The sequence below is a fragment of the Macrosteles quadrilineatus genome, unplaced genomic scaffold (genome assembly GCF_028750875.1).
Source record: "Macrosteles quadrilineatus isolate MER2022 unplaced genomic scaffold, UCM_ALF_1.0 Scaffold_3__2_contigs__length_128488019, whole genome shotgun sequence".
Classification (NCBI taxonomy): Eukaryota; Metazoa; Arthropoda; class Insecta; order Hemiptera; family Cicadellidae; genus Macrosteles; species Macrosteles quadrilineatus.
The window spans coordinates 78122488-78145608 of NW_026542596.1; the positions used below are offsets into that span (position 1 = coordinate 78122488).

General features: G+C 36.1%; 1 protein-coding gene across 1 annotated transcript in view; it reads right to left on the reverse strand.

Moving 5' to 3' along the window:
- The window catches only part of LOC128988484 (uncharacterized), a 730054-nt gene that overhangs the window by 17945 nt on the left and 688988 nt on the right, over positions 1–23121 (reverse strand). Inside the window, exons 11-30 of the mRNA XM_054409815.1 lie at positions 22589–22653; positions 17669–17896; positions 15857–16099; positions 15418–15596; positions 13342–13502; positions 12800–12912; positions 12002–12171; positions 10689–10965; positions 9857–10075; positions 8944–9144; positions 8058–8197; positions 7662–7753; positions 6898–7157; positions 6393–6511; positions 4974–5081; positions 4137–4231; positions 3312–3442; positions 2431–2564; positions 1636–1819; positions 761–934 (exon numbers count right to left, since the gene is read on the reverse strand). Of these exons, the coding sequence (XP_054265790.1) occupies positions 761–934; positions 1636–1819; positions 2431–2564; positions 3312–3442; positions 4137–4231; positions 4974–5081; positions 6393–6511; positions 6898–7157; positions 7662–7753; positions 8058–8197; positions 8944–9144; positions 9857–10075; positions 10689–10965; positions 12002–12171; positions 12800–12912; positions 13342–13502; positions 15418–15596; positions 15857–16099; positions 17669–17896; positions 22589–22653 (3293 nt within the window). The remainder of the gene's footprint in view (positions 1–760; positions 935–1635; positions 1820–2430; positions 2565–3311; positions 3443–4136; positions 4232–4973; positions 5082–6392; positions 6512–6897; positions 7158–7661; positions 7754–8057; positions 8198–8943; positions 9145–9856; positions 10076–10688; positions 10966–12001; positions 12172–12799; positions 12913–13341; positions 13503–15417; positions 15597–15856; positions 16100–17668; positions 17897–22588; positions 22654–23121) is intronic.

The window sequence follows — 23121 nt, forward strand, 5'->3', positions numbered from 1 at the left end:
ACTTTGATGAGTCCGAAAATACTGACAATAAACCGAAAAACACGAACATGAATGTTTGCTGCTTGCCAAATTGCCAAACTATCCAAACTACTCGCAATTCGGCGAGTTGCTGCTCGGTGCTTGGCGAATGGCGCATGTCTGGAGCTGCCTTTAGTATAAGCCAAGACTACCCGTTACAGATAATTTACTTTTAGGAGAAACATGCAAGTTGCAGTCACATCAACATTTCAATTTAAAATATCTATATTCATTGAGCAGCATATACAATGTGATTAGTCAACAGATGATTGCCAATCTATGTTCACTGGGTGTTGTCGCTGTATTAAAAGGTGTCTGATACTTAAAGGTGGAGAAGCATGAACGTTGCGACCACAGTGGTGAAAAGCAGATTGTTATGGGATTGTCGCTATATTGTGTCAGATAGTTACTGGTGGAGAAGCATGTACGTTGCCACCACAGTGGTGACAAGCAGATTGTTACTTGATTGTCGCTATATTGTGTCAGATAGTTACTGGTGGAGAAGCGTACATTGCGACTACAGTGTTGACAAGCAGATTGTTACTTGATTGTCGCTATATTGTGTCAGATAGTTACTAGTGGAGAAGCATGTACGTTGCCACCACAGTGGTGACAAGCAGATTGTTACTTGATTGTCGCTATATTGTGTCAGATAGTTACTGGTGGAGAAGCGTACATTGCGACCACAGTGGTGACAAGCAGGTTGTTCTTTGATTGTCACTGTATTGTGTCAGATACTTACTGGTGGAGACGTGTGTACATTGCGACCACAGTGGTGACAAGCAGGTTGTTCTGTGATTGTAACTGTAGCACTGCTGTGTTCACTGTAGAACACTGAGTCTGACCCAGGACTGACAGAACGCAGACTCTCTGCACTCAGTGCTTTCAGTCTTGCTGACTCTGGACTTGAGATTCCCTACAAAACACATGTAACTGAAAATTCTCTAATGTCATCAAATAAAATACTGAATGGATATAAATAACCACAAAAAGACCAATTAACACAAGACAAGACGATAAGACCTATGTAGCCACAAATTAACCGGATAATTAAGATGACTTTATGTGGCGATAAATGGACCCCAACACTTTAACTTTTGAAGGTGAATAGGTGAGTTATGAGTTTGGTAATCCAACACACCAAAACATCCGTCATAGCTCATAAGTGGTAAATCTACTGGACGTTTACAAACGGCAGTTACTCCACAAAACATAGAGACCATAAGAGCATTGGTGCTTCAAAGTCTGCTACGTTCTTTTTATGGTTTAAAAAAAATTTTTTTATAAATTTTTATTGTTTGATTGTCATAGCCCACTAGCAACTTTGTAAATTACAAGGTTATTTTTTGTAATGGGGCAATTGAAAGTGTCCAGAAACAAGTCAGTAAAATTTATGTGTAAAATAATTTGTGTTATATTAATTTTAAAACCGACCATCCTTTTTGCGCCACCCTGTATTATTCAAATGTCAAATACGAAAATTAAGTATTTAACACATTAGTAATTTACAAGCTGCAAAATTCTCACGAGACTCGTCTCTAGCTTATTGAATAGAATATTTGTGTCTAATGTCAAAGCCAAAAATGACTAAACCTGCAGTTAGACCCCAAGACTTACCTTAGACTTTCCCCGTCTGCTAGGACTGCCACCGGGACTGCGCACAGCCTCATGGCCAGGGAAGAGACGAGACCCAGCCTTCAGTGTAGCTCCCTCCTCCACCCCTACAGGACTGGGTGACTTGGCAGCTACTGAGCTCCGCCGTCGACTGTTCTCATCACCACTGTTGCTTCTCCGTCTTGTACTGTGACGTTGTACAGTTAGTCATTTGTCACCATTTATGTTTTCAATTTTGAATAGTCCTTTACTGATCAAGGGTATTCAAAAATGACTGCTCCGAGTGCTTAAATAGTTTTTGTATGCATTTTTCCCAAGTATACACCTTGTTATGCTTAATAATTAATTTCAGATTAACTCACTGTACTAAAAACACTCCCACAAACAGTTAAATTTTTTATAAATATTTAAATAAAATTATTTAATTTATAAAATCCATCGAAGAACAGCTATCTAATTGAAAAAAATATAACAAAAAGTATTACGGTAACAGGACCACGAAATAATCTAATTCTAAAAATGATAAATTTCCTGCCACTCTGGCATCATTCTATTATGCCATAAATCCGTTCTGTAGTTTAATCCTTGTACGATTCCCGGTGCATTGACAAACTGTAGCCTATTAATTTTGTTTATTTATGCCTAGGTGTTTTATATTTTATAAGGATATGTTCAAGTCTTTATCTAGGATATTTCCAGGATTGAAATTGCCTAACTTAATTGGCTGAGTTAAGCATCGGGAAGTAAACAGCACAAATGTGTATCAACTTAGTGTTACACAAGTGTTTGGACAGTTACCGGTTGTGTGATGTGGGACTTCTTCCCCCGGACTTCCTTCTAGGACTCTCCCTAGATCTCCGTTGACGGCCACAGGCACACTCCCCACTCGAGTCTTCTGATGACTCACCTCCCATACCATTACTGACCACCACCTAGTGACAGAAAGCACTTGTTTTGAAATCCTTGTAAGGTAAACTGAACTATTACAAACGGTGTCAGTAAAAAAATGTATTGTTTTTGCATTTGTTTTGTGCAAAATAAGAAATTTAAAAAAATAAAACTGAACAAATAAGTGAAAAAAACATACTAATGACTAACATTAAGTTAAATGTTAGAATAATAGAACAAAACTGTTGACTCAGTATTTACCTAAGTTACAGTTTTAAATTAAATTAAAATTATAAAGGTAATTAACTGGTAGGAACAGCTATTCAAAGGTTAGTTAAGTAGAGTAATTAACTAATTGAACACCTTATGAGTTCAGATGGTTCATGTGAGAAAAATATTAGCTTAGATTAATTGCAGGCCTGTGATTTGCATGTGTACGCTTTGGCCCAAGAGATGATTGCACCCCTCTCTACCTACCTTGTGGGAGAATTCTTTATTTTGTGCCCCTAAATAACCTAAAAATCTTGCGCGGTGGGCCTAGGCCCATTTATTAAAATGGCCCTGTTTGAACACAGACGCTACGCATATTAATTTCAGTTGAACTCATACTTGTAGAATATGCGGAATATCTTCACAGAGGGTTTTTTTTAATAGGTAGGTAAACTTCTTTTAAAAATGATCTTTTTCTGTATCTTTAACTCCTGCGGAGGTTAAATGTATACACAACTCCACAAAAATACCTTCTTTTGCAAGAATTCTGTTTAAAAAATAAAGTGGTCATATTCAAGTACCTGTGTTGGTGTATGTTTCCCTGATGGTTGGTTGGGACTTGCATTTTTACTTTTTGGTTTTTTAGGCACCTCTTGTTCCCCATCTCTGACTGGAGATTTGATGGGATACATGGCTCTCTGGGGAGTTACAACTGTAAAACAAAGAATTATATCACACATTGATTATAAAGAACTGAGGGTGGAAGAAAAATACTTTATCCTAAGAAAGGTACTATAGGTGGTTGAGATCAGAAAAAAACATTTATCATATGGTAATTTTAGAGGAGTGTTAAAATAAAAATATTAGTCAGGTACAGAGTCTAGGTACTTCAATGACTTGCATCAATTAAGTCAACCCCTATAATTTTGGAAATGTGTAAGCGGATGTAGAACTGAAGAAACCTATTGTAATCCTTGTATTACTCTAAGGTGAATATATTTTTTTATTTTTGATTCTTGAATCTTCTTCTTCTTGAAACTAGGAATGGAAGTCATTGATAGCATGTAATATGAAAGTAACATAAGCAAAGGTGTAAAATATGTCCCTCAACCCACGTGTGTTAATTTATCTCACCAATCATTGATGAAGCTCAAAACTAGTTTAATATAAACTAAAATATTATTCATTGTAAAAGATAAATTAAATACCAGAACCCATAAACCAGTTTTCTTTACTTTTCAATGTTAAAAATGTAACTACCCCATTAACAATGCCACTAAAGGAGATTTAGATTAAACTAAAACCAACTGGAACTTCATTACAAAGCGTTTTTAGTGAATTGAAATTAAACTTTAAAAAATCCATAATTCAGGATTGTAATGGTGTACATGAGAGTTATATCCAACCTGTGGGTGGACTAGAAGCCTGATCTTTTTGAGGTGACGACAGCTCTAATTTGAAACTTTTCTTTGCTTCAATTCGTTCCTCTTCAGTCCACGACCTATTACAAAGATTGATTAATGAAAGAAGTCACACAACACGTGGTTTGCTAAAACATATTTTATTCAAACGTCAGATAATAAAAATACTCCATACAATTCACATCAGGATCACAACCTTTTTTCATCGTTAAAATGGTAGATGCATGAAACAGAAGAAATATGTATTTTACAGATGTAAGATGTATGGTGATGTGTTAAGTGTATATTAATGTATTGGTGTATTTGGTTTTGGTATCTAAATGAGGCGGGAGGTCAACAGAGCTCTGTTAACACGTTGAATGTGAGGGGCGAGAATTCCGTCCCGCTGTACCGGCACCACTGCGCAGGGCTGGAAATGTCGTTCTCCTTGCATAACAACAACCTTGCTTCAGTGTATTCAGCCTCGCACGAGGAACGTTGTTTCCGATTGCCGCTTATTGTGCCACTTTTATACTTCAATCCAGAATAATTTGTTTTCGTTTTCAGATATGACTATTTTACCGGTAGAAGGAACTGTTCTAAATTAAGTGTTGTGTAGGGTTTTGGCTTGGATTTAGTAAAATGGAATAGAATAATGATGCCTTTTTGTAATATTTTTGTATGGTGTATCCGGATTTTTCGTCCCTCCTTTCCCTCCATTTGGCAAAACTGAGGGCCTGCTGTTTGCCCAGGGTAGCCTGATAGCTGGTGTTTCAATTCTCTGTATCTTACTTCACAAAGAGCCCCTTTCTCCCAAGGGTACGTTTCAGAGTGAACACTTACCTAGACTTGGATCGTTCCTCTACAGGGGATTCATAGTCACCGGGTGAAGAACACCCTCCGCTCCTATCAGACTGTCTCTTCTCTCCACTGCTGCCGTCAACACTGTAACTAAAACACATGAATCGGTGCTTAACAATCACATCGACAATTATTGTTAAACTATTTAGACTTTATTTGTCAGATATAAGCCTTTATGAGTAGTTAAAACATATCTACTTATGACTATTTATTACATACTTACTCTTTTATAGATTTATATTTTACATTTTACAAGTTCTGCTGCTACAAGGAGAGAAAAGTTTAGTTTAAATATTAATATAGTACTAGTGTACATGTTGCTCGAATTCGAGCAATTGCTAAGTATTACAGAAGTCATTTAAAAACGAATAACAGTCATATTTATAATGATTAAAAGAGTCAACTCAAAGATTACCGGTGTGTAACTCAGACCATGTTTATCTTTGTTATTGATAAACAATTCCGACCAGTTTTATTCTTCTCAAAATGCCTTGCTGTACAGGCAACACAGGTCATTGATAGAGGGTCAATTATTGAGAACGAAAAGTCGTTTTGGGGTATAGCGTTCGGGAGCATTATTTTGTAACCTATGCGCCACTGTTCTGTAGCTGCGGTCGTTATCACGACTACGCCTTCTGTCTATGTTTCGTTGTCGCGTCGTAGGCATAAAAGAAAAAGCAACAAATAAACAAATTATAGCTACACAAAACAACGATAAATGCACAAATTTAAGTTACAATCATGCTAACACGATCCGTCATAGCGACACAAAACAACAATAATACACAAATTTAAGATACGACCATACGAACACGATCCGTCTTGGGGGTTATGTTTACACAAACTCGTAGTAAATAAATGTACTTAATGCGTACTTAAGGATAGCATGGGAACTTTCAAAGCCACTGGGGCAGAGCCCAAGGGATTTTTTCAAAAATGTAAGACCAGTTTGCAAATCTATGCGACACGCTCATTCCAATGAGACGTCAATGGATAAAATCGGTTAAGAAATGGCGGAGGAGTTCAACCGACAAAGTTTCATGTAGCGTATTAATTATATAGATAGTATAATACACCGCCACAGCAAACCTGCAGAGTAAGCAAATTACCACTTGTCTGATTGGATTTTTAATAAATAAAAAAATACATAAAGGTTTTCCCTGTTACGTACGTCTCTTTTCAACCTGTCCTACTTAACTGAATTTTACGATAGAGGTGTATTTTTTAAAGCTTGTGATCTAGCGCACCAGCTAATGGTAATTAAAAAGGTAATTTCTTTTAGGGCTTTGCGCCTCTCCCGTTTAATTGTTGTTCTATGTAAGTTTGTATTTGTATTGTCTATGCACAGATGATGTGAACTTTGAGGAAATACATTTCTCATCATTTATCAACTTGTATTACCTCCCTGAGCTACTGCTTTCCCCACTGATAGAATCATTGTCTTTCTGTTTCTTCTCAGCAGGCATCTCTATGGTCTTATCTTTCTCTTCCTTCGCTGGTGGTGGGGGCGAACAAGGCACCTGTAATAAAATATAGTTATAGTTTTACGTATCCGTCGTAAACAAAATTTTTGTACAAAAGCACACATTTAATCATGAATAAGTTACAAAATGCTGAAAGGCAGTCAGTAACTAATTTTAAAATTTATACCAAATGATTTATACCATAAGACTATGTTTCAAAAACTTTGATGGTTACAATAAAACACCCAAGTTAAGATCACAATGAGTTCTAACGAAGTTTAGTTGCCTAGGAGGATGTCAATGTTATTCTTTCACAATAAGAAAACTGAATTTCTTAATTTAAAACGTATAATACATAGCATTATTGCTGAGGAGTATATGCTTTGAAAACACATATCTCCTTCAAAATAAAACCATTAAGTAGCTCAACATTGTTAACAAACCTGCTGTACTTCCTCGATGGCTTCACCACGTGCTAGGCTGTACAGTGAGGAGCCGCTCTCGAAGGAGCTGCCCGTGACCGACTGAGCCACACTGGTGGCCGTCGTACCAGTCGCTGATTGGCCAGAGTCCCCTCTCAGCAGCCGAGAACTCGTGTCTGTCCCGGAATTGTTCTCGGTGGCTGTGGCGTAATCTTCCGTCGTCGTTGATGTTTCCGACATATCTGTGTTTGTCTTTCCAGAGTCCGATCTCGCCAACATGTCTGAAAAATAAGTTTGGGGTTAACAGTGAGTCATTAAAATGGAGTATAGGTAAAAAAGAAAAGCGTTAGCAATAAAATAATTAACTACGGTTTGAACTCATCTTTACAGCACTCATCCACATATTACATTTTTAAGCATTTAGTGACAACATTTACAGGAAAATGTCTATGATAAGATGGATGAAAAAAGGTAAGTATAAGACCCGTCTTAATATTTACGCTTGCACTAAATGATGTTGCAGGATTTCATTCAATTCTGATCTCCCCTTGAGCTATTTCTTAGTACTGTAATAAAAACTAACTTTTAGCTGCAGCCTGTTATATATTGACATTCAAAGTTTTAGCTAAACTACAAAGCAGGACATTTTCAAACACTTCAAATTATGTTCTAATATGAAGTCTTCAGAGTAGTAGTTTCTCAAAAAAAAAATAGTTTAAAGATTTTATAATTTGTGACTTGAACAATAATGTGTTCTCAAACAAGTGTTTTCATTGGTTACCAACCACTGTGTTGGTGGGTTTCTCCTTCTGGTGGACGCAAATCAGGACTTCTTCTTCTTGCTCTGTGACTAGGTGAGAGTGATTGTTCTATTCGTCTGATAACAGAAAGTATAAAACTCAATACCACTATAACAAATAAAAAAAATTAATACAAAATGGTAACTGGACAACTATTTTCACTGTTTTAACAGTTTTTAAAGACATTAATGTTCAGAAATTAAATTTATGGTACTTATTTTTTGAGGTACCACTTAATCACTTTTAAGATTAAATGAGTCTCTAAACAATGTTTACATTAGACATATAAAACATTATTAGTCTTATTTTTATATTATTTCGGCTGGTAAAGCAATGTTTTCTCTAAAAGTATCCTATGGATACATCAAGCATAAAACTTACGTTTTGAAATAAGGCAGTGTGTTTTTGATGATTGGTTTTCCAGGATCAGTACGGGGGTCCTGAGTAGGTGTGGTAACGGCGACTGTAGGCACGGTTTGTAGCTGATCCACGGTGCCTCGCACTCGCGGGGACAGAGGAGGCTGCAGCAACAAAATATTACACTGACAGACAAGACAGATTCATAACACAGACAAGAGGGTTCCATTACCAGAGCTTGTTATTATTACAAGGATGCAAATTGAAAATATTTCATCAGAGTTAAAACTAGGTTATGCTGAACCATCTTGGTGAATCAGTTGAATCGTATGGCTGAGAAAACATTTCAATGATTTAATGACCACTGACATTTAACTAGCACATATTTAATTTTGCTTGATGCACTTTACATATAGGAACCGCCTGACCCATTTGATAATAAAAATAAGCATACAGTAGTAATGATAGCTGACCATTAAACAAAATTAATAAATTTAACCTAACATTTTCAAGATTGCTATTTATATTTAGATACCTAACAATAATATACCAAATACCTAAACGATCGAGTAATGTTTAAATTTCTTAATAGGTACGTTTTTGGTTATTGGCATTATTAAAATATACATTTTCCTGTCTTATTACCACCCAATGCTGACTAGTTGTTAGAAAGCAAAATAACACAATGGTTGGATAACAAACTGGGACCTTGACAAATGATTTGATTCAACTTTGATAATAGCTGCAGTTTTGTAAATGGGCGAATTTGTAACTTGTACTAAGAGAACAATATAAACAATGAACATAAACATGAGGCGCATTCAAAAATTTCAGAGAATTGAAAAATTTACCGGTATAAACTGAGGGAAAACAATACCTGCACTACCTCCTCAGGAAGTAGCATACTTACTTGTTCAGCATCCAAGTCTTCAGCGTCCAAGGCCTCAGTGTCCATTGACGACCGTTGCTGATGCTGCAACATTAGGAGGTGTTTCCTCCGAGACGAGGGAGTCATGTTCATGATGGCGGCCGACGGACTCAGCGAGGAACTGAGGTCTGAGCAGCTCACACCTGTACCTCCTCCGTTGTTGTCAGAGTCTGCGTGTAGGATCTGGGCAAAACAACAGTCCAACACCAATGTAACGCTGGGCAATAGATTAGGCCGAACCACATCATCGATATGAGACATCAACATAATATCAAAATCACATCAATATGAGTGAAGTACAAGTATATCAATTATCAATTGAGATGAGGATGCCACCTAGGTGCATAAATTAATCAACCCAAATATGAGTGATGGATGAGTGTAGAACGGAGTGAGATGATCACACAGACAAAAAAAGTAGTTATCAAAAGAGGAAATCACTCCGTTGACTGGCTAGCTGAGTGGTTACAGTGCTCGCCTTTTCGCCTAACAATCAAAATTCTGCAGGATCGATCCTGAGAAAGGTCAGTAGCAATTCGATGGTTAGAAACTGTACCCAGCTATTCCTGATCATTGAGCTTTAAATCAATTATCCTGACTAATGAACAGCTGATCTTAGTCCTTAAAAAAGCTACACAGATCATCAGACTCCATCCTACAACCCACCTTCATTCATATTTGGGTTAAAATACACACATATGGAGATAATAATTGAAAAGTAATTACAAAATCACTCAACCTACTTCGAATAACTACCACTACAGTAGACCACATAAAAATGGTACTGGAGATTTGAAGGTTAATGTAGTGTTGCCAGAACAACTATTATAATTACTATTGGATAATTTTTTATGTACATCAGTACCATACTCTCTGATTTTTAAAATTGATTTACCGTAGTCTGAGACTCGTTCCAGATGCCGTCGCTATGATCACGTGTGTTGAGAGAATCCGAGGATGCGAAGGGTGACTGTGCCTTGGCCGGGGGCTTGGGGTCGGCCATGGACATGAGTCCGCTGTCTGCATCCTCGCCCGTGCTCTGCTTGCGGAACAATCCATGCGATCCGTAGATTAGGTTCTCGTGAAACTCCTCCTCCTGGGAGTCTGCGGATATCTGAAGTGTCAGAGTAACATTAGTTAACGTTTATTCACGATTTAGCCATTTATAACTGACAGTTATTATATGCTTTTTTCCAAGAAAATGTTCAACAGTAAATTTGAATTGTTTTCAACACCTTTTAACACAACTGAGTATTAAAGAATGCTAATGTGGCTATTTTAATAAAATATTTATACATCTTAGGGACACCAATTCAAATCTCCAGACCCCAAAATACAAGCACACTCCAGTATGACATAAGTGTTCTGTTAGACACATATGAAGAAAGTATAGGGAAAAGTAAACAAATACATTATTGTAGTTTTTAATTATACGTTAATTTTGGAAGTGCCTCTTCTACCTGCTCTGCCACTGACAGGTGGGGTCCCACACAAACAATACCAGTAACCTGCTAGTATATTAGTTTAGACATGATTTCTACGTAGCAGGATAAGACACACACAGTCTTCCTAATTTAAAAAAAGTTATCCTTGCACAGTTAGATGTTTTGCCTTATTACTCATAACGTCCGCTATATCTTGGCTTAAAAGAGTTAATTACTCTCAATTGAGTTGAAAATTGACAATTGTGGGACTAAACAAGATTATAATGTAAACATTGCACTCACTAACTGTTTCACAGGACTAGTGGCTTCAGATCCCGAGAATGCTGAGGAGCCTGATCTCGTCTGCTTCTCCGATGGTTCGTCAATGGAAGTGTTCTGATAACAAGCCTCACAATCTGATTGGGTCGCTCCATCCCCTCGTTCTTCCTTTTCTCTAGCTTGTGCTTCCAATATCTCTCCGTCAGATACAGTTTTGCCGAGTAATCTTTTTCTACCTCTTCTCTCCAGGGGTTCAAAGTCTATAAGGATTTCCTTTGGACTTGTTGGAAGAAAGGGTGATCTGAAATAAAGACGTCAACTATTTTAATCCTTATTTTAAGCAATAGCACCTTTTTTCCAATAAAAAAAATCAATAATCCACCAAACTGAATGGACTGAAGTATGTAGTGTAGATGGGAATCAAATTGTAATAATAGCTTGTTTTATGAAACCCAATTCATTAAGAGTTTTAAAGCAGTAAGTGGTGGTTATACTAATCTGCCAAAACTAAATTTGTTTGGACATAAGCATACTGAGAGCTTTGGCAACTAATTTTGATTGATCTGTAAAAATGAGTAAAAATGATGAGGGTATGAATGCCAGGAAAAAAACTGGACAGGTTTAACGACACTCTTGGATATAACTCTACCTATGTCATCATTTTTCATTAAGTTTAATTGAGATTAACAACTTGTTCATTGGATGGCTATATATTGTTTTTCTTCTAGCTGACTAGTTAACAAAATGTGAAATCCGAGCTTAAGTATGATATAAACATTAAGAAAAAAACTCATAGTTTGAGATAGGTACGTATATATATATATATATACCGGAGATCTATCGATGACATAATTAATCGATTCTTTACACTGAAAGCTGAATAATTTCTTCTCTAGCCTATACCTACTTAACCGATAACTTCAAAATCGCTACTACACCAACCGATCGTATATAGTCCATTCTCAGGACTATTTTTCACCAGAAGTCTTAAACCAGCTGTAAACCTTTTTTTAAAGTGACATTGAGAACATCCTTCACGGTCTCGGCGAAATCGTGAACATCTCTGCTGTTACATATTCCAAAAATCTATCTTTGATTTCAATGTTGATTATATGACTGGAATAATTCCATATTGTAAATAATTCAATGTTTACCTTTTATTAAGAAATAAACATGCCTCAAGAGTTGTGTTCATATATTTTGTATTAATTAATTTAATTAATTTTTATTTAATATCTGCTCAAGCTTTTATGTATAACATTTCTATACTATTGCTTAAAATATCATTTCACCCTCTTAGATATCCATAGGGCTACTGAGACGATCGATCATCTTACCGGGGAGGCTCCTCAGATTGGGTTCGTTGCAGAGGCTCATGGGAGTCAGCTGTGTTTGTGTTGGTGTTTGTTGCTCCTACCCCAAACTGCCCCACCTCAGAGAAACTCTTCATCAGTCTTCGGTTGTTCTTGTCACCATTAGTTTGTGCACCTTGTGATACCATTCGAACCTGGGAGATGAACACAAGTTGGAACCTATCAATTCGTCACTTGCAAGACGAAAGGGCAATCATATGGGGGTCATTTGTAACTAAGCCTCCTCGTCTTGCAAGAGTCGAATTACAAGGACTTTTGTTTCATTGCAATATGTTGAATTAGTATTAAAAATGTGCATTTTCACACAGTTACAATTTTTCATGATGGTGGGTGTAAGTAAAAGAAAATAAATAGGAACAAAGGCACAAAAGAAAAGAATAGACCCTTGTAAAACAAAAACCGAATAGTCTATACAAAAATCTTAAGCCATGAAAATTCATAACCCCTCCCCTGAGCTACAGAAACGAGCTGAGATAAATGGTCTGAGCTAAGAAAAAACAACATTAGTTCACAACACAGTTCAGAGAGTTTCAGTTGACAGCAAAAAACTCAATACAAAACTATGTTTACAGATGAGTAGGGAACACATCTTAAATTTCTTATTTTCTTTAACATGCTTCCTTTGTATCTAAATTAAAATGTTTTTCTTAACAAAGAAGCTGGGTGATTTGGTTTTCAGCTAAAATAATCTTTAATCTGTCAGCGGGTAATTCAAGTAAGTGGTAAGTATTTAATTTTAAGAACTACAACACCCTCACTTACCCTTCGTACAGTTCTTGGACTAAGAGTTAGGTAATTTGGAGGCAAAGGCTTTCTTCCTAAACAAACTTCCGTCTGCGTAGCTTGAGTCTTCATAGGAGCCCTTTTAACTTTTTCTGGAAACAGAATCATTAATAACACTCTAATTAACTGAATATTTAGGAAATTCCAAAGACTTATTAAATTATAATATTACAAATCAAAATCAACCTACAGTCTATAAGAGTCAGGATCGGGAAGATACCTTCGCTGACTTAAACAGTAATTAGTAAATCAAGCTCTTCTCCTAACTCACTGACTATCACTATTATAAGATCGCGACTAAGACGTAGATCTTGTAAGATAAGTTTTGAGGGATGAAATACCTTATGTAGCTTTTTTTACTGACAAAGAACACTGTGTTTTATTCAAAACCTTTCATTAAAAATACAATGATTAAGGAACAGCTGGGTCCAGTTTTGAAATATCAAAAGTGACTTTACACAGGACCAAACTGGCAAACATTTTGGTCTGAGGAGCAATATAACCACTCAGAAGCTACTTACCCATGACAACAACTTTTTGAGGTTCTTGTAATGTTTCCGTGGACTTTTTCCCATCAATAAGTCTCTCTTGGCTACACGAGCTAACACTTCCAGCCATGCTGACTACTGCATCGTCAAATGATGTTAAGGTGTGTGAACGAGCAAAACTGACATGTTTTGTTCTGAAAAAAGTGCAAAAAATCCTCAACAGCTGTTTACAGTGGAACACTTGAATTGGATTTCTCATCTTACGTCTTTTAATCAGCAGCCATACGTCATCTCTAACATAAAATTGGCTTACATTGATTACAAGAGGAAGTTGATCAGTTTTTATTTAAATTAATAATTTGCTAATACTTAGGAGCTACCTAGATAGCTCTAATAGCTTAGGTCTTTAGGCAGTATGGCCAATAACATTAGTAAGGCTTTGAGAGTTATATAGCGCTATGTAGGAAGATGCAAAAAAATCCAACACATGTTTGAAGCCCAAGTAAATTACACATTAGGGAATAATTTAAGCTACATTTTATCATTTAGTAACTTACAACTACTTCGCCTGCAACAACAAACGCACTATAACAAATATGACACTGTACTATTTTCAAAAAATATATGTTAATAAAGAATCTACAGTATATCATGTGTTAGCCCATTGAGCAAGTTACTCTGAGTAGTGAGTTCATATGTAATGTCTTATTCTTTAAAGGCACAGGGAAACATAAAGTAGTATGATTAGCAAAAATATGTAACTTAATGCAAGACCCATGAGTGCGTTCAGTTAAGTTCTTTGAAAGAGCAAGCAGTAACATAAGGTTACATTCTCCTTGATTTTGTTGACTCTAAGCCAGTCCAACATACCATCTTCCTCCTCTCTTGTTTATTTTTGGTCTGTGACGTATGGATGATAATCACAACACAACTATCAGCATAAATTATACCCACAAAACACCGGCCTACCTAGCTAGGACTTAGACCTCTTTTATGCACAAAGTTTACCATCAGCCAGATTAAGTTATTTTACATGGGATCAAAAATGAGACCCTTTTTAAATGCACAACCGAATCTCCGTCGCGTTTCAGCGTTCTGTCTGGGGTGGGCGGAGGACTTAAGCTCCGCTGAGTTTCGGCATTCCGTCAGGGAGTTTTTTACGTAATATCAAATGGAACCCTTTTACGCCACGGCGTTTTCTGTTGGGCAGAATGCAGTGCTGCCAACCTAACCTGTGCTTGTCATCCACAGTATCGAAATCGCCTAAACATTGTAAATAGATGATCATTGTAATAGATCGAGGATACAGCCATAGACTAGGCAACACAAGTAGACTCCTCATCCCATTGTACATTTTGAAGCTTGTTTTTCGTGTCTAGTTCATGTACGTCCACACTGATTGCTGGGGTAGACAACATTTTGTTTCTGTTATTTTAGGGTTATTTTCATGATTTGTGCTTTACTATTTGGTTATATAACTAGGAGACTAGTTATTGCTTATAATTACATCGTTTTATTTGGTTAAATGAGGTTTTAAATGACTGAAATAACAAGAAAAAAATTGTATAAACAAAACATAACCTCTACAGTTGGACGTACAGAACTAACAATAAAATTGGCTTCAGCTGTTCCATAGGGATGACAAATCTACTAAGGGAGTATGATTTATCTATGATACAGCTAAAAAAGTTATATACTGTACGAAAAAAAACTTACATGGTGCGTATAACTAAGTTTTGATTTTTTGTATCCTCGGAATAATACATTCATTTTGCAGCACACCATATAAGTTTGCGAAAGCTCCATCCAGCCTACGACTTTGATTCACCAAGTGTACAGCCCACCTCCTTCCTCTTCGTCTGTTTTTCTTAACACACGAATAGGTCAAAACCGATAAACAAGGGTCTTTCTTTTGCGACTGATGATGGAAAAATGAACAAAGTTGGTAGCACTGGCACCACCCACCGCGGACATCATAAAAAACCAGTGGATTCCGCTCGGGGAAAAACCTGCATAACAGGGACATTGATTCTGCCCGACAATTTGCCTGACCTAAAACGTTGTGCATAAATGAGGCCTAAGGCATTCTTCCTTGTTCCCTATGCTTACCTGTGAGGCATGGTAGGTATCGCAGGAGGCGGTGGTGGTGGAGGCAGGTGTGGATGGGCAGGACAAGGCATGTGTCGACCAACCAAATACTCTGTACTGTAGCTCATGTAATGTGGTCCCCTTCTCGGATAGTTGTTACACATGTCGTATTCGTCGGGTCGGATTGGTCTAGGGTGCTCCTAGACAGAGTCAATTAAGAGTTAATTAGTATTTTTTGTCAAAATGGAAGTAGGCCTACAGTATTAGGCTATTTCAAAACTATAGAACTTTTTTAAAGCTTAATATCCACGGTTAAGATTTTACTAGCTTAAAAAAATGTTGTTTTATGTGTACCATAATGTTTTATTCTTTTAGAAGTTGCAGATGTCCTTCAAAATTATATGGCACATTTATTTTATTTTGCGCTAAGCTACAGTAATTGATTGATTTGATAACCTACCATTCTGATTGCCTCTTCATCCTCTGCCATCCATGTGTATCCGTGCGGATCATTACACAGCGACTTAGGCCTTCGTCTGAAGTAGACAGCTTCTTCAGGAGGAAAGTACCTTGGCCATCGAGGAAATGGTGCATAATCGTAGGCTGGTCTTCTACACAACTCTGCCAAGTTTTCATCTGACGGCACTTTCCGGCGAACACAAACTGATAACAGGCCCGGGCTTCTTGAACTACATGAAGAGTCCTAAATTGAAAAAATTATGATTTAAAAATGAGTTTTCAACTCAGTATTTTCTTGGTGTCCAAATAAACTTAGAAATAAATATAATGGCACTAGTCTAGTAGGTCATCTATCACTTGTTTAGCAGGTAAGGATCGATCTCTATCCTTATAGAGATGGTATAAGTTATAAATACCCTGAAAAAATTTGGTCTTAAGTATCAAAAACAAACACAAAATTCTGGAAACACCATGTTTGTCAATTAGGTTGCCTTAAAATATGTGACTAAGCATGAAAAGCACAAGGACTGGAGGCATGTTGTGAGGCATAGGCTATTATAAGCCTAAGCACATCACATCCTGGAACTCAGGTATGATAAGTTAACATAGGACAACTAGATCCCAAGAGAAGCAAATTAAATGTGACTCATCACAACTCTAATATTGTAGGTGAATAGTCATGATTGTAGATAACTTAGTTGAACTGAATGATATTTTTGAATGGATACTTAGTATGTTTGCATAACATTTTTTGCATACAAGGCTTGAGTTTATTTTTTAAAATTTGGATTATATTACTGAACTAACCTATAGCTCTGAATGAATGTTGCTTCAATGTAATTTTTGATTATGCTAACTATCACGATATTATGAGAACAAAACCTGAGTTGATTCGGAACTAGAAACCCTTTCAAAAACGCTTTTTAATAAACCCAATGTTTTAGATATGCTCGTTAGTTTTGTTCTTAAACAGTAAACACAGAGCGACAGCGAAAGAAAGCACAAAAAAGTACTTGTTTTGTTATATTATATTCGAAATGTAAACATTAAACAATACAGGCAAGCAGAAGCGAATAATCAGCTGGTGACATCAACAATAACAAACAAATCACAGTACCTAACCTAAACTGTTTACGATAAGTTAGATGCGAATGTTCGATGACGTCATGGGAGCGTCTAGGAAACATTTTTTTTTGTATTTTGATTGATTATTTTATTGATCGTTAAAACGATGTTTGATAGTTTTTAAAGAGAGGAAAATGATTGACTGAATATTAATGTCATGGTTAATAACGGTGAAATGGAAGTGCTTGTACAGAAATAACTGAAATAAGAAATAAGATTATGATACAGGGGAAGGATTCATGTAAATGTAAATTGTTTCAAAATAGCCAATCAATCATATCTATTATTAACTATTAATAATGATTTGAGATTGGTACGCCACCTAGGTGCATATTTTAACCCAAATATGAGTGAAGGATGAGTAAAAAATGGAAGTGGTAGTGGATAGACAGTATTTTTTGTAGCTTTTGCTACTGGCTAAGATCAGCTGTTTCATTTGCCAGGATATCAATGATCAGGAACAGCTGGGTCCCTTTCTCAGAGACATTCTGATCATTACAGTCACTAATACATAAGAAAACAAAGTCATGTTTATCACAAGAAACTCCATTCCTACTTCCTAGTAGTACCGGAAGAATTACCATGTCTAATCGTTTAATACTAACTTATTACTTACTTACTTTGTAATAACTTTACTTTACTACTACTCTAAGTTCAATACTAATAATGTTCTAAGTTTAATACTCACACTAAGGTCGACATGGTAGGAGGACAGACAGCCGAACAAGCCCCCCGTGTTCTGTATGTCCTCAAGGCCATGCAGCTGTTTGTCGTTGATGCAGTATTGCTCTCTGATGTCCTCCTTGCTGTACAGAGGGGTCCCTCGCTTGCTTCTGCCCAGCTGCTTGCGTCGACCCATCCCCATTAGCTCATCCTCGCTCTCGTAGGTGGTGGGCTCCCCCACTCGAATGTCCGCCTGCAAAGTGCCATAATAACAGTGACCAATTGAATTGTGCACATCAATTTTAATTCGATTATATCATCTCCATAAAACCGACACAGCAGGGTGCATTTTTTTAAAGAGATAAGTGATGTAAGTATTGAATACATTCATCATGACAGATTACTTGAGCCAGAACATATTTAATTCCGTAAGCGAATCGGTCCCCACGAAATATCTCGAGCTAGGAAAATGGTAGCATGGCTACTAAGGATTAATATTAAAGCTTAAGGTTCAAGGACGGTGGGTAATATATCAGAAGTGTCAACAATTACCCCTGTTCAGCCCCACAGGCCGTCAAAGATCCATTCATTTTCTAATGGAAGTACTGCTACAGTGTTTCTATAAGCTGTTTTAAATATACCAGCTGATGTAAACATTGGGCATTTGCATTTTTATTGATTTTAGTGTTCTGTTTTTAGGTTAGAATGGTAATTCAGTGTTGAAATTTATTTTGTTGGGGGAAGACCACGACTAAATGAATTTGTATACACAACTAAAAAACAGCAATTGCTGCTATGGTCACCAAGTCATTTTTAATATCCCTATCATCAGTCCAGCTCAGAAAACCAAATGGGGTAAAAAATTCCTGTATAAGCCAAATTTGGTACAGTTGTAGGGGAATGATCCTTAAACAAAATACTAAAAGCATAGATTAAACGTTTAATCTATGCTAAAAGTACTAAGATCGTTGGGGCAGAGTTAAGGGAGGGTTGGGGGCTCTAAAGGTACTTTTTATGGTTATAGTAATGATAAAATACTTTTTGGCTGAGATGAGGTTACATTTTTAATCACCTCATTTGCAAATGATCCCAAACGGGTAGGCCTATGTATGTACTGTGGTTAATTTAATTTATCCTGAAAGCTCTGATTATGTTTCTAGATTTAGAGTAGACTGCGTATAAAGTTTAGTTTTAATAAGAGTACTCATCATTGAAATTAAAATGCCCAATAATACTCAGAAGCAATTTGATTACGTTTGAATATTATAAACGCATCTCCGTTGAACGATGAGCCGTCGTTTCTTTGAACATATAATAAAGTAAAGTATATCAAGTAAAGTTCATCTGGAAGACAAGTTGATAAGTTGCTCGAAGCTGTTTGTAACATTGCTAAGCTCAAAGTCCTTGCTAAATCAAATCCTTTCTGACACAGGGCCGGGGGTGATGTTTAAAACAAAGCAGTCCTCAAACACTGACTTCTATGAGACTTATTCTGTGGATGATCACTTTTTGAACGTAGATTTTGATCAAAAGTGATTATATTGTTGATTGTGGACTAATTGAGCACTGTTGCTCCTTTTTGTAAATACAAGTGTACGGTTGCATAAACAACGTTTTTGTCCAAAGTCAGGAAAGGCTTTGTTTTAAATCGGAACTTTTACAAGTGTGTTCCAAAAAATAAAACGATGAAAAAAAGTATAGACCCTATCGTATGTATATATTTTTTCCTACAGTTCATGACAAAGTGAGCTTCATTGCACTGATTATAGCACGACAAGTAGCTAATTGCTGCATTTACTTACTTTTGCAGCACTAATTTTGTTTCCGCACTCCAGTATTCTAACCAAACAACACAAAACAGTGTGCGTTTAATAAGAACGTAATACCATAGATAAACATACTCCCATACGTGCACGCTTGAAAATAAGCTCGCAACACTTAAAGATATTACGACTGCGATCAGCTGGTGCAGTGTTTCCCATTTCGTTCAACGCTTGCATTTGATTTAACCTAACCTAAAAACGTGTTGTATAGTGTTTGAAAAACATATTACTTTAGTAACTGTAGGAAAAATATAATGTGTAGCGAGTGCAAAGTGCCTTTGCTGCGCTCGAGAAACTTTCCACATTAGCCTGTTGCTCGCGCGTAAACATTTCTCCCATGTGCAGCAAGTGTCATTTCACACACTAGTTACAGAAATAACTATTTAGTTAACATATGGCTGAGAATAACCACTTGATCGTAGCAGTAACGCATTTTCAGTTATTAAAGAGTTCTTTAAATGGCCAGTACAGGATTCCACTAAGAGAAAATCTCACCCACTTACCCAACAAAATATTGGGCTCCACGCTGTTGCACATAAAGACCCCACAATACAAAAAGTACCCGTAATGTGGTCTTGAACTCCTTCCAAAACATATCTCCACGTCGGCGTCGGGGCATGTATTTTCTATCCTAACGGATATTGCTACGCTTAGTCACAGAAAACGTACTACTATAACCCAGAATGCCAACCGCGCTGGTGGCGCTGCCTACGGATTGACAGGCAAAGCTCTCTCAAACCGCTTAATGCTTTTTACCATGCGGTTGGCATTCTGGGTATAGTAGTACGTTTTCTGTGGCTTAGTTGAGATCAAATAATGTATTATGCCCTTTCTCTATAAGTACTGAAGAGGTTAACCACCTAAGACAAAATTCAAATGCAGGTTGGTCCAAAAATATGACATATTTCAACACAAATCTTTATTTACAAAATTTTAACCACACGGTAACATTTACATTATGTCTGAAAAAAAAGTGTTTGGTGATATTCTAGAAATCTCAATATGGCCACCGTTTAAGGCTCTGTCGGCGTCAAATCGAAATTTAATCTCCCGCCAAACATTTCTCAACATTTCTGGAGTAAAATATTTAACATGTTTTAATGGCGACAGAGCCTCAACGGTGGCCAAATTGAGATTTATTGAATATCAACAAACACTTTTTCACTTTTTTGAGTTTTTCTATTTATACATATGCAAATGTTACCATGTAGTTAACATTTTGTAAATATAAATTTATGTTAAAATATGTCAGTTATTTTTGGACCTCGCTGTATATTTCCTTTACCACCATTAGTACACATTCATCCTCTGGTAAATTTATTTTAGTCAAAGTCCGAAATTATTTTCGTGGAGTTGTTAGATGTTTTAATATGAAATTCGAAAACATTCCGCCAACACCGGATGAACTGTCCAGAAGCTTAAACTTGAAATTGTAAGATTTAGAATCGATTACTGTTTAGGGTTTGACGGACAAAATAAGGCTACACTTATTATCTTGACACTAATATCTTTAGGAAACGAAAAGTTAAGTATAAATTGGTCATACAAATATACTTCAAATATGTTCGAGAGATTTAATTAAATTGTTTCGCCAAGCTTACGTGCGGTTATGATTACAATAGTTATTTGTGCAACTAGTGAGCAAACTGAGTAATTGCCTCACTCGAGAGAAATCCTTACTCACGAACCGTAGGTGAGTGAGGAATGGTTTCTCGAGTGAGGCAATTGCACTTTGCACTCGAGTTGCACATTATATTTTTCCTACAGTTACCATAACACAAATAAATTGGTAAAGAAACGTGTCTTCACGTTGCAAATCTGGAATGAGACAAAGTAATTAGAGTTAGACAATGCAATAATACACTACTTTAATAATACACTTAATAATAATATACACTTTAAAAATAATACACTACAATACTTTCATAATACACAGATTAGAATATATGAAATATTTTGATGCTAAATTGATACCTTTCTGAAAGATAAATCTCCATTCAAAAGGATCCATTAATGGAATTGATAACGATCTGAATCAAATTAATCGAGAAGAAATATCTCTCTTGGGGAAAACAATTTTAAGATTGATGAGTTTTTATCTTTTTATACGCTCATTATACAGTAGTACCTGGGGACCGAGCTTTGCTCGGTGAACTTAATTAGTATACTCTGAGCAATTAATACTTGGCTTAAAATACCTACATTCGTATGTATGTTCGCCATTTTAGTTAAAAAGCCTTTAAATAATAAGTATAAACCGTACTAAACCCGTTTGTGTAGTAAAAAAGTTGTTAATTATTGTTGTTTGTTGTTATTCACTACTAATTCAAAGGAAGATAAATAAGCTCTATTACATTTGCCAATCTTTCAATCCGTAAAGAATATTTTTACTTACACGATAGTTATGAAGGAAAAGAATAACAAATTTTAAAATAAACGTTGGAAACCAATAGAAAACAATAGAAGCAATGTAATAGAGACAGCGAAACACATTCAACAGTTCAGTTATCAATAAATACCCAGTTTTAAGTTTAATCTTTTTGTTTGACTTTTGTAGTAAAATAAATTAATTTTTACCTTTTGTTGTAAAACTATAATATTCAAAATTTTTGATTATGATCAAGAAATGTGAAAGTAAGCGTGGTAAAATATATACTGTTCTCCCAGAATAACCTGGATGATAATTATTAGGTGTTGAAATAAAATAGTTAGTTTTAACATGGCTAGATAAGGTACGGTATCTAACTCTTTAATAGTTCCAAAAAAGTAAAGGTCTTGCACGTTATATTAGGCATTTGCAATTTCAAATGTTAATATAATCTTTTTTGATTTTATTGGAACTCATCAAATATATTTAAATCCTGATTACAATCACTTTGATGTAAAACACAGTTAACATGACTAAATAGTCAAGCCTTATTATACGTAAGGCCATGTCACTAACTAGAAGCAGACTTATTATGCTACTGTATGTGAAAATTATGTAGCGGGCGTTCTACTTTTTTTTACTTAAGATGTAAGATATGAATCTAAATTATTTTTCACATAAACATTCAGGGGATAAACAGATGGATTTAAATAATACAGTAGTAATGTTAATAATAAGATGGAGTTTCTCTTACCTGTATCGACACGTCATTAAACGGGTTGCCTTTCTGGTTTGAGTCACGGAGGACGGATCGTAGACCTGTAACAAAAATATAGGATTAGTCATTGATAAAAACATCAACAAACATAAATATCAACAAATAACAACAAGCATCCGGCATCGAGTGTCAGGGTGTCCACAATGCACAGGCGGTTTTCTTTACTAGTTATTCTTTACTTTAAGTTACGTTTTAACTATCGATGTATAATACTCTAAACTAGCCGTTTCATTTCAGTTAATTGAAAAGATTCACTTATACAGCATTGTTGTTTTACTTTACAACACGAGTAACGGACCAATGAGATTCAAGGATTGGGAGAAAAGAAGTAAAATTATTATTGTAATTATTCGAACGTCAACTTATCAGCTGTTAAACGATGTGTGAGTGGTTGGGACAATAGTCGTTGCACCACATCTTTTTGTAATGAGAGGTTATACACGAAAACATAACCTCTCTTGGGAGTTATGATTAATAGTGATTATTAGTAATTAAGAAACGGTCGTGGA